This window comes from Bombus vancouverensis, chromosome 8 (assembly GCF_051014615.1).
Source record: "Bombus vancouverensis nearcticus chromosome 8, iyBomVanc1_principal, whole genome shotgun sequence".
NCBI classification, from domain to species: Eukaryota; Metazoa; Arthropoda; class Insecta; order Hymenoptera; family Apidae; genus Bombus; species Bombus vancouverensis.
Window position 1 is genome coordinate 10335180 of NC_134918.1, and position 12711 is coordinate 10347890.

General features: G+C 39.6%; 1 protein-coding gene across 1 annotated transcript in view; it reads right to left on the bottom strand.

The window, feature by feature from the left end:
* Positions 1–12076, bottom strand: part of Dora (zinc finger SWIM domain-containing dorado) — a 112189-nt gene extending 100113 nt beyond the window's left edge. Inside the window, exons 1-2 of the mRNA XM_076621160.1 lie at positions 12026–12076; positions 10503–10926 (exon numbers count right to left, since the gene is read on the bottom strand). Coding sequence (XP_076477275.1) covers positions 10503–10926; positions 12026–12076 — 475 coding nt within the window. The remainder of the gene's footprint in view (positions 1–10502; positions 10927–12025) is intronic.
* Between the last annotated feature and the right edge of the window lie 635 nt (positions 12077–12711).

The window sequence follows — 12711 nt, forward strand, 5'->3', positions numbered from 1 at the left end:
AAGTTATTTTGTTTTTTATTTATCTTCATTTTGTGTAAAGTCGTACGAAGACTCACGATTATATCAGATTCCAAAACGTGTCAAGGAATGTTGAGCGCTAGAAAATTCTAAGAAAAAGAAATATCGCAAGCGTCAAATACAAGACAATTATATAATTCAGGTCGTGATTAATAATTCAAACAGCGGCACCATATTCAGATGACATATAAACAGAAAATGAAGTTTTTATACGGGCGATGCAAATCTCAGCGTTTAAAACGAAGCTCGTAGTACGATCCATATAAAAATGATCCTACGAACAGATTGAAAATTGTCTATCGTATTTTCCTTTACTACGTTTCTCGTTAACGTCATAGAAAATCAGTGGAGATCCAGACAGCAAAATGCACGACGAGTCAACGAACAAAATATGTACCTAGAAACGCGGCTCGCGATCCGATGCACCGGAGGTTACATAATTTTCCACGAAAGTAGCATCCACGAATCTCGTGGAAGCGATTTATGTGCGAAATATTTTCGCTGGCGGAGGGAGAAAGAGGAAGAGGTATCCCCCTTCTGTCTGGACGCACGTTCCTCGCATGTAAATCTCGCGTTCCTCGTACGCCTGTGCACAGGAAAGGGCACGCGTGTTCAGCCACGTATACACGGAAAAAATATAAATCCATCCGACGATAGAATCGACTCTAAATTTCCAACGCGCTAATAAAATCCGCGGTCGATCTCTAACTCGCTCGTATTTCGTCTCGTTCAATCACACGCGATTCTTAACAAGTTTCGAGTAACAAGATATTCGTCGGTCACCGAAAGTTGGAAAAACACGGGGCTGTTTACGCGTGAAAACCACGATAAGTGTGTATTTGTAAACTGTCAGATTTTTGTATTGTTTGATCTTTAACAGAAGAGTATTATAATACGAATCAATGGAAAGAAAGGAACAGTTCGATATCTTTACAAAATGTAAGCATGTGATAAATTGAAAAAGTTTTGTATAAAATCAATAAGATAACTAATATCAAGTCGATCAATATTTGTAAAATATTCTGAATAGATAAATAGCGAGGGCACACGTTTAATCCTTAAATCAGATAGGAAAGCGCAGTTTGGGTGATATGTGTGGCGGACTAATTATATTATCGAAATATTTAACACATTATCCAGTCAATGTGTGTGACTATACGAGAAATTTTCATTATCTCAACGGAATTTCCCTAAAAGCAGGAATCTAACGAATTTATGTAATAAGATCAAGAACCCAAACCGAATTTAACACATACTCAACATACAACACATACGTGTAATTATAACGAAAAACGTTCAATATCTCGTTGGAATTTCTCTAGAAGTAAGAATTTGGCGAATTTAAATGATACACGACCAACTAAACTCGAACGTTTACAAGGCACGTTACACGATTCTCTTCGCGTTAAACTCTAGATTCAAGCTCCGAAATACTAACATACAATTAAAACAACCAGCCAGTGAATGTAGCGGAAAACGAACAAGGGATCGTTTAGGCGGACGCACGTAATCGACGTGCAAAAATGCAAATGAGCCGGAGGGGCGGAGAATTTAATCCAGGCGATTTTCCCTCGGAAAATATTTTCCAAGCAGAGCCTCGGACGAAAAGCAGGCACGTTCTCGTCGTTTCAGGGATGGTTCCCGACGAATCTTTGCCCAGCACAGTATCCAACCGTGGGACCGGATATGCTCGGATAGATTCAATTATCGGACGACGAATGGAATTATCCAAATCCGATATCGGTCGTTCGATCGGCGTTGCTCGAATCGTCTCGCTTGCGAGCAAATTGGAATCAGCGCCCTGTCAATGGCTCGCCAATGGAGCATTTATAGAGCAATGCTTGCCGCATAAAGCGTGCGCGTAATAAGTTTATACAGGGTGTTTCATTCAACGGCAGAAAATTTTCTTCGTGTTATTGACTCTCGTCCAGCTATAAGGTAGATCATTTTCAAGTTAATTGTCACGAACATCGAATATCTTATTTCAACAAGGACTTTCTACCCCTATATGACGACTGAAGCGTGAGATTATTTTTCCTTAAGTAATTACAAACTGAAATATTCAAATATTTTCTGGATGATATTAGCGTAGCTTTTTGTTTTACTTTCTTATTTTTTAAAAGAGAGATGTTACAAAATAGCGAAGTTATTTGTTTCTTATTTGAAACTTCCTCTAGAATCTAGAACATCGTAATTTGACCCTGACGCATTTTCCGTGTATTCGTCTCTATGACGTCGTCAACAATTTAATTATGATATACCATTTTGATGTGATATTCTATACATCTAAAACTAGGAAAATGAAAAAAAGAAATTGATTATTTTAATTAATCAAGGACTGTTTATATTAACAGAACAGAACGGATGATTTTCGTCTGAATATTTTCAGTCTTAATTCATGTCACCCTGTATAAACGCGAAAGAAGGTAGGATGCCAGCTTGTCTTAATCTAAGCGTAGAATATATTCCGTGGGATATGCTGAGTCGAAAAAAAATTTAACATCGAGGGAGACGAAGAAGGTCGAGGGTGGCACCGGAATGCTAATGAGAAAGGTTGGTGGATGAAAGTGTCAAGGACACTTCAGGGTCACTCATGTTTTTCGCTCAAGCGTTATATTTGGTTAAAGAAGCATGCGTGATAAGTGACCATTATGTATTTAAATTTGAGCACGTTTATAGCGGCTGAATAAAGACGACTGAAATTTCGTTTGAAATAAAAGTGTAGGTGTAGTGTGTAAGGTGGCTAGGTTAAATGGAACGCCGTGTATGCATCATTGGAACGGATACAATGGAACGAAATGGCACAATACGAGAAAAATGACGATATTCGAACGATTTAACCCAAATATAACGCTGGACATTTTACTTAAAAAGCGTCCACGGGGCCATTTTTCTAGTCCCTATCGCTTCCTATGAAATATTCATCATCGATATATCCTGTGATGAATGATAAATCGTTGTTAGCGCAGCGTTCTTCGACCAGATATAATAAAAAAAGAAGGAAATGCACAACCGAGATATTGGTAGAATATAATACTCCATACATGTGTATATGTATACTGATACGAATATATACGTTTCCACATGAGGCGGGAATACAAGGCTGAGGTCGTTTAATCTAAGTTAACGCTCGGTGGAAAATTCGTGAAACTCTGGAAACAGTTTTGTTCCAACAATATAGCTTAGAACTTAATACATTGGCCACAATAATTAGAGAATCGTTAGTACGAATGGCTCCATTGCATTAATCAGACGACGAAGAGCGGAGAAGTCCTATAGACTAATATACAGGGTGGTTGATAACTGGTGGTACAAGCGGAAAGGGGGTGATTCTACGCGAAAAAAGAAGTCGAAAATATAGAATAACAATTTTTCGTTTGAGGCTTTGTTTTCGAGAAAATCGACTTTGAATTTTCGCTCGGTACGCGTGCATTTTATCACGTCTCGTTATAACGGATCTCACTGTAGATCGTTGTCTCGATGGAAAAATTAAAAAAAATTTTTTAAAATTTGCATTCTATATTTTCGACTTTTTTCGCGTAGAATCACCCCCTTTCCGCTTGTACCACCAGTTACCAACCACCCTGTATATTGACACGTTATTCGTACGATACTATAATAAAGACTGACTTTCAAACAACCATTAAAACAGTGTACACAGACACGAGAAGAAGATACAGAAATTAAAATGACACGAAAAACGATCTTCTAATTGTTTTGAACAATCTAGGTATTGCACGCAAGGACAGATTTAATACGATCTTACTGCAAACAAATTGCAACATCAAACACAGCTCTAAACGAAATCTTATCATTTCTAATCAACAAGGTAAAGAATTATCTGAATTACTGTTACGTCGCGTGAGATGGTCCGTGCGACATCCTTCATTGTCTGTCCGTCAAGGATCCGCGTGCCGTTATGCAGACCCTCGATGAACCTAAGGAACCACCATAAACAGAATCTTTTTTACTTAAACTCTAATCCTGTAAGTATTTTCGGTTTATGGATGGTCCACATTCTCAACGCGAGAATTGATTGTAATTTTAATAAATAATAAAAAAAAAAAAATGGATGGTCCTTAAAACAGTCCTTAGGTTTATTGCCCGTTCTTACAAATTACGGAGAAAGGGGATATTTGTCTAGCGGAAAAGTAGATTTTTCCCATGAACAAGGTCACCCACGAGCTACCCACGCCGGTAGGAGGCTTCCTCCTCCTATTTTCATTCATTAACGTGGGTCATAACCAATAGGCATCGCGAATCGTTACCCTCACTTTCCTGACGAAAAGTGTGAACACGAATCCGCGTTCTTAGTTCAAAAGGCACACTCACACCGAGCTTTCCTCCGTAATAACAATTACGTAGACGTAAAGGGGATTCACAACAGCTATTCCACGGACTTCACCCCGTCGCCTCCTCCTATTAACCTACTATACCTCAATAAACATTTTATTTCAATCGTACCAGCTATTTAGTTTATCTGGCCAAGATATGATATCAATTTATCCATCAGTTTCGATATCTCAAGTAAATTATTCATGTTATACTACTTTAACTCTACTGTATCTACAAGTATGCATCTGTTTTCGCGTACCTTGGTTCGCGTACGATCGCAGTTCGTAAAAAGGGAGCTACAGCGCCATCGACCAGTGAAAGCTTCCCTTCAGACCTCGCTCTTCATCTCTCGCGACCACCCTTTGTCACCCTCGAACAACCACCCGTTTCACCCTCTCCACCCCCGGCCGCCCATCCCTCCCAGTCACTTTCTTTCCGTACTACTTCTCGTCCCGTCGTTACTAGTCCCCCTTCTGATTTAACCTTCCCCCTTCCTACCATTGTTTCTTTTCCTACTCTTAGCAATACATCCTGCAACACCCGCCATTGTTTTCCACGACAGCCGACGTTTCGAGGGACGAACCGGGAGCAGGGAGCCGGTATTTAACCTTTCTGATATCATGCGTTTCGCAACAGCTCCTTCTTCCCTATAGAGATTCTTCGATAGGTTGCAAAATGGAACAAGCTTGATCGATGAATCGAAGGTTTGAGATAGATGGCTGGTGTTCGAGATGCAGAGAAGTGAAAAGTTGGTGAACTTTGAAGATGTTCTCAAGTCCTTTGTTGCAGGCATACGGTCTAAGAGATCAAACCACATACGATACTGTAAGATCGCGTGTAATCAATCATCTTCTCACCAGAGAAGACAATTAGCCTTCTAAATAGAAGAGATCGCTTTATCCATCTGTAACATCTAAACCACATGAAAAATACGTTCCACGGTTCGCCTCAATTCTCGACGCTTAACTTAAGCAGAACAATCAGCTAAATAAAAAAATGCAGTATAATTTCCAAGAAGAAGCGGTTCTTCGGTCACGTTCAGTTCGAGATTTGAGATGCTTAGCGCATCCTGCGAGAAGTGCAACACGAAGAGGCGAGAACGTGCACACTCTCTTCTCGCTACACTGCCGATGCATTAGTCTAATTGAAATCCGGATGGCATGGCGCGCGTGACCGTACACTGACTCAAGCTGTCACGCTTTCAAATAGGTATAGGCGTGTCATAGATGTGCGCCAGGGTTGCTCACTTGCTACATACCGGGTGACGCGTCCACGTCGTCGCCGTTCTTCGTCACACGATCGTTAATGAAATCGGAATGGTATCGGTTGGATCGTCGTAGCGGATCCTCGAATCCACTTCGAGCGAAGTGAATTAAACATTTCCTTCATTTTCATTAGCGAACAAATTTTTGAAGAAAATTCTAAAGTATTGATGAATTACAATTAAGAATTCAATCTTGCAATACTACGATAGAAAGCACGCCAATGAACAAAATATAACGCGACGCGCTAAAAGATAAATTACAATAACTCGTAGAGTTAATTTGCCTTTATGAAATGAACATACAAAAATAACTTTAATGGATAGCGTGACTAAAACAATGCGCTTTGCATGTTTGCATTAATTTACTTTTTCTTTCGCGATATCACCTTCATCGACTACATAGATCAAAAAACGTATCCATTCGTTTGCAATCATTTTCACACAGTCTACGTTATCGAATTCAGTTTTCTAATATCATACGCGGCTATGAAAGGATGTTTCAAGAAATTATATTTTACAGTTTTATGGAATTTTAATAAACCGAAGTATTGAAAACGTTACGACCAACTATCGCTCAGTGCTTAATGAATATTAATTCATTCAAATTGCGATTGGTATCTATCTATACTTCGACTCTCGTGCAAATTTAAATTCCAACTTGAATCTTTAAATTGAAATTTAAATTTGAATCGCAGCATGAATTTAGATCGCAATTGGAATCTCTGTAAATGTTGAAGTAAGAATTAATTTTCGTATCAGACGAACGCTTCCGTGACGTTCAATCAGCTCATACGCAGCATCAATCGCGCATCTATTAGCATTCACGGAGTCGCGCCGATGGAAAACAAGAGTTCGTAATCGACGCGTATATCCGCGTGTCAGAAAGTAGCAAATTAGCGTCGCGTGTTGCAGATGGAGGATAACCTTGAAAATTCTAGGCAGAAGCGATCGACTGGTCATGTGGAAAACCGACGTGACCGGTCGTGCAACGACACAGAACGAACGCGTCTCCGGGAACGAGCGTATATACTTTCTAAATGCATGCGCGTCGCGTACGCGCATGCGCCGAGAAAGTAAAATGAGATACTTTCTCTACGTGGTCGCAATTCTTAAAGGGGTGGCACCCGTGTAAATAAAAGAAGGAAACGCGTGTCGTAACCGGCGACGAGGGAAACCGTTCAAAACTCAGCGCGCGTACGCCTGCATGCTTATTAACGGAAAATTAAAGCATAACACACTTGGAACGATGTTCCTTCGCCGTTGCAAATGGACCGTGTCTAAAAATACCCACGTGCTCTTATGGAACAACCGTTATGACGTCCCCCTACGTCCTCCGAACGTGTTAAAAGGTGGGCATTTTTATAAACTTACGAAGTACCACGTACAGGGTGACTCGTTTTGAATTGTAGATGAATGTGAGAAGGCATAACGCGTCGAATGAAAAAAAGTCGAATATACGAGGCGTTGGAAGTAAGAGCAGACCATTCTCAACGAACTGAATAGTTCACTGCCTAAAATTGAAGCGAGCAAAAAATATTTTATTTAGCGCAACAACTGATTTTGTTGTTGTCTAGATTTGAATTAGAACATATGGGTTCCTCCGTTTATTAGAATAAATTAATAAATTTACAGCCAAACAGAAAAGAAAAGAGAAACTGTTTCGATGTCTCGTGTAATGATCGAGGAAAGAGGAATATCCCTTCGACGAAATATTTCGAAACAAAATAACGATTTCAAAAAAGTATCGAAATTTTGGAAGGATCTTAAAATCTCCTTAGCGCGTCGGACTTTTCTATTTACTTCTTGACACCACGAAAACCTCTCGACCCTATTTTCCCTTTCGATTCTCCTAACGCTTTCTCCAAATTAGGCCAACGCGTATACGAACACGATGCCTCGACGCTCATTAACGTTGTTCCGCAGCGTTCACCGTCGAAATTACTTTCACGAATGACTGTAAAGCTCACTTGATCGAGTGTTCTGAAACAAAACACGTTAATTCACCAGACATGCACGCAATTAGCATATTTTAGCGGTAAACTGTATCGCCTGATAATATCCAATGTTGCCGAAGACGTTGCTCGGGCGCGAGGCGGAGTGTTTACGCGCGCAAATGAGAGCGAGTACGATTCGTTCTGTCTCTCTTTATCTCGTTCTTCGTTTAGTCTTTTTCTCGGCCTTGATCGCCTGGCCGCGGAGCAAGGACCGTGCAGAAAAAGGAAAGGAGTATATATACCAGGGAGAAGCGGCGAGGATGAAGTGAAATCTGACTTCCCCTCTGTTCCGTCCAGATACACGCGTGTGCCTGGCTAAACGACGCGAGACACGGCTGTACGAATCGTTCGTTTCGATTGGAAACTGAGATTGAGAAGCCTGCTTATGATTAATCCCATCGAGGATGCTAATCCTTTATGAGCTTGTTGAATTTTAAGAAGAACAAAACCTATCTGATTATCTTTTATGTTTAAATTTATTCGTATGTAATGTCTATAAAGTTACATAAAGAACTAACTTTGTTAAAAAAAACTCTCCTATTTTGTATTTCTGATAGGAGATTAGATATCTGAACTTTGGCTATATAACGTTATGAAAATATAACTTGAGAATAATATACGAAGAAATTCAGCGGACAATGGAACACTTTGTAATATGTGTCTGATAAAAAAAAAAAAAGTAATAAATAGTAGATGAAAGATGGTTTAACTTCTTGAATTTTATCCAATATGCAACAAGTGAGATTATGAAGTTGCATATAGATTGAAAAGGATTGCTATTGCAAAAGTACAATTGCATATGACGCTTCGAATTACCATTCATTGGAAGATTAAAATTCTGTTAAAGTAGTATCCATTTCGCACATAACGAAATGCGATAAAATTCTATGAATGTGGATAATGACGATGATATATTACAAGATACGTATTCTATGCGAAAGACGCAATCTCACGTGCCTGATAAAAGCTTCTATATTATGACACAATGTTTGTTAACGACTGCTCCTCTATCTTCTGCCTTTTTCAAGATAGAACCGTCAAATCAGGGGAATTGTTTACACGTAAATAAGATATCGTTTAAGGCTGAATGCGTACGAGCGACATTTTACCGCGCGATCCCGCTGTGACCATATGCCTGTCTTTATTGTTCTTAATAGGAAAACAAAGACACGACATATGGCCGTAGCGGCATCGCGCGATAAAATGTCGCTCGTGTGCATTCGACCTAATAGCACAACTACGTTATCTACTAACGTTTTTCATACTACCGATACAATGAGTGCAAAATGAAAAGAAATATGTTGAGAAAGATATCGCAAAAAATTCAATTACACCAACGACCATGTCCGAAAAACTTATTGATACACTACTGTTCGCCAAACGATCTTGTGCTTTGAAAAAAAATTGTGTAACTGTATGGAACGTGTTTTTACGACAGACACGATCAAATCAACGTTGCAGTAAAATAACTGACTTCGACTTCACGGTTCGGTTCACACCGCGCAACCATGTAGTAAATTATTATTACAAGGTGTAACATACGCTCTCGAGCAAAGGTAAGAAAGTAATTTACGCGACACATGAACGTTGGCCACGTGCCAACTCAATTACAGTTAAAAGTATGAAAAAAGAACTTCGATCACTGTTTCGACGCTCTTTTTCTGTTTGATTTATCATGAAACGAGTTTTCAATGCGTCCTCGAACCGAGAACGTTCCGCTTCAACCAGAATATGGCTTAAACTTCGCGCCCTCTATTATGACAGCTACTTTCTCTGCTTGGAGATATTTCTCTAACGTTAAAAATGAAGATATTCTATATGGTGAAAGCTTTACAAACTAGCAGATGGCGCTATTAAGGAAGGAAACGTTGATACCGATCGATCCAAAATCATCGAGTCCCTTTTATGGAAAGTCAAGCGTCACCGATTGCGGAAGGTGAGACGACAGGTAAGAATGAAACAGCACGAAGAAACGTGACGGTGCATCAGGAAGATGGGAAATCATTAACCTTGCTTACTCGAGCCAACGGGTCGTGGAATTTGTATGCGTCATAGGATACGCGGGCATCTTCAGCGACGCTTAAAGAGACGCGAGAATTATAATGCATTGCCACACGTTCATCTTGCGGACACAGTGACAATGCATATGTCTTAGGCTACCGAAGATAATGGATCTACTGCGTCGGACCACACGACTCGACGCATAGCTGACGACTAAGATCAAAAACGCTTCGGAATAACGAATTAGAAAATTCCATCAATTCGCGTCATAAACAAAAAAATTCCTCCCTATTTCTGCATCACGTTATTACAATTACACGGATTACACAATTAATCGTTCGTGTTAATTTTCCAGTTGATGCATCAAAGTTATTCACAAAGGATTCGCCGATTATGTACTATTATGTACATAATATGTACGTGTATTATTACGTACAATTACACAAGATTCATTTCATATTAATCTACGTATCGACATAAGAATTTCACTTAATGTAACCATTCATACGTCTAAATTGAATCACCTTATAATAGAACATACGTGCGACAATACAAATCCACGTGGTACACAGTGCTATAGCTATAGCATGTTCTAAATCATTGAATCATTCAAGGTCATCATCTCCATCTTACAAACAACTTTCCCCCTCTTCGTCTTCAAATAGGTTTTTTTTTTATTTATTTATTTAAATTTTACAATTTTTCCAGTAGGATATTGGTAAAATATTATAGCGTTAAAATATTATAGTGGTATAATAATATAACATGCGGGTGGCTACCCCCAGCGGGGTACCATCTTCGTGTTTCCCTAATCCTTGAATGACCACCAAACTTCGAACACGCTATACTCACCGACATCAGCCGGCATAAAGAAAAAAGAAAAATCTCACCTTCCGTAAACTTCTTGGTAATGCCGAAACCAGCGGTAGGTCGTCGCCATCCCCTCCAATTATTACACAACGATTCCGGCTCGCTGCTCCAGCTGCACAGAGAATCCTCTTCGAAACGGTCAGAATCGTCGAAGGAGTAACGATCGGTCTCCTCCCATTCGATTATCTGAGGAGCACTCGATTGACCGGCGACATTATCCACGGCCACGGATACGGCGGAAGCAGCAGCCGGCTCTGTTCCCCGAGCACCGCCGCCAGATCCGCCGCCACCCCCGTTGCCGCTGTTGCTGCTACCATTTCCACCACCCCCTCCTCCGCCGCTTCCACTGCCTCCACCGCCACCGCCGCTACCACCCACCGCCACGGGAGACCGAGCCAGATTGCCTGCCAGTTTTAATTGTCGTACGAATCGGCACGCGCGACACTACGAGCCACTGCGCCCCCGAACGACCACCGTGCTCCGACGACGGCCCCACCGCGATCACGAAGCGACGACACCGCCGCCGTCTCTTACGAGCCGAGCCACCGTTCGACGTGTAAACCCTTCAACCCTGTGCCCCACGCGGATCGCCGCCTGCGGGAGAATAGTTATCTAGGTTATTCAGAGAGTTGACGTACGTTTCTTTTGTTTGGGATATCATGGATCGTATGTGTTGTCTTTCATTTATCAGGATTCGAATTCTGTTTTATTTCGACGCACTATAAACGAATGATTTTTGCATTTATAAGTAGGTAATTATATCGGCCAACTCGATTTGATTTGGTTTTATAAGTAGGTAATTACAGTAGGGAATTCGAACTTTGGATCTTTGGACCTGAATGGTTTAACTGGCTGAACTATTCAGTAATTGTCTACCTGTGCTTAATAGTGAATGAATAGCTCTATTTGTATCTATACAATGACCACTATTCCCCCTTACAATTAGACAATTTGCTTCTCTATTTGATAATACATATAAATATCTCTTATGATTATGTAAGCACATGTTTGAATAAGACAACTTTTGAAACATTACCATTTTCCAAATTCATTCATGCGATGTTACTAAATACATTTATTGCAATGAGAATTAATAAACAAAGTAACGTAGCATTACTCAAATCCCCCCCCTTTTGATTTTTGAATACAACGATATTCACTAACCTCAATATTAAAAGAAATAGTCTTTTTTCACATTGTCCAACAATATATGGAAACGAAAAAGAAAATAAACAACACATACAATGCCGTATTATCAATAAACAATCATAAAATAAGAACTGCAAAACTACGTCACACATGCAACAGGAATAATGAACATTCAATTTGGATGGGACATAAAGAAGAGAATCTTGTGTACATATAGAAAAAAATTTTGTTTAAGAAGAGTCAGACAATATTTCGCGGATGATACTTTTAGTTTATATGTTCGCCAGGCTTTTCATGACTGGACACCTATGAAATTTGTTAATTGAACTCTGATTTGTCCGGCATGGTAGGATAATTGGTAAATCCGGGCGTACGCCCCTAACCACCGTTTTACCACCGTCAACACGGAGTCTGATACTTCCCTTCTATTAGCCCTCTCTGCCATCACCGACAGCTATAACAGCAACGGTCGCTACTTTTAATTGTTCCACCAATCGGTGTACAAGCAACATTATAATACTTCGTACCCTACATAGTAATACATACTTACTAATGGACGTTTATTGTTTCAAAAGAATTGAATTATTTTGCTCTATTTTATACTAATTTGACATTTAACGTCATAAATAAAAATTGATATTTAAAAATAGAGAAATATTTAACATTGTAATAATTAAATAATTTTTACATTGATATATTTAAATAATCGTTGTCTCTTATTATTCTTGTCCAATTTCCAATCGTTTAGATAAAGAAAACGATCGACGTCGTTCGAAAGATCATTTAATATGCTAATGGTAATGAGATTAGTCTGTTAAAAACAGTCGATCACATTTTCAAATACTTTTGTTCTTTGTCGCTGTCATGTTTTATCCGTGATGCAGAAGAAGGTCACCTTTCACTTTCCAATTCTGTTATTCGGTTTTGCTTATTTTCCGTAAATAAATTTAAACCGAAGTCTAGCATACCGCCGGAAGTTAACCCCCTTAACATTCGAATTAAAACGGATATTTAGTATGAATAATTGAATATGTCTCCCGAATCGTGTCTTCCGTGAGTAAGGTGCAACACCGACTGTAG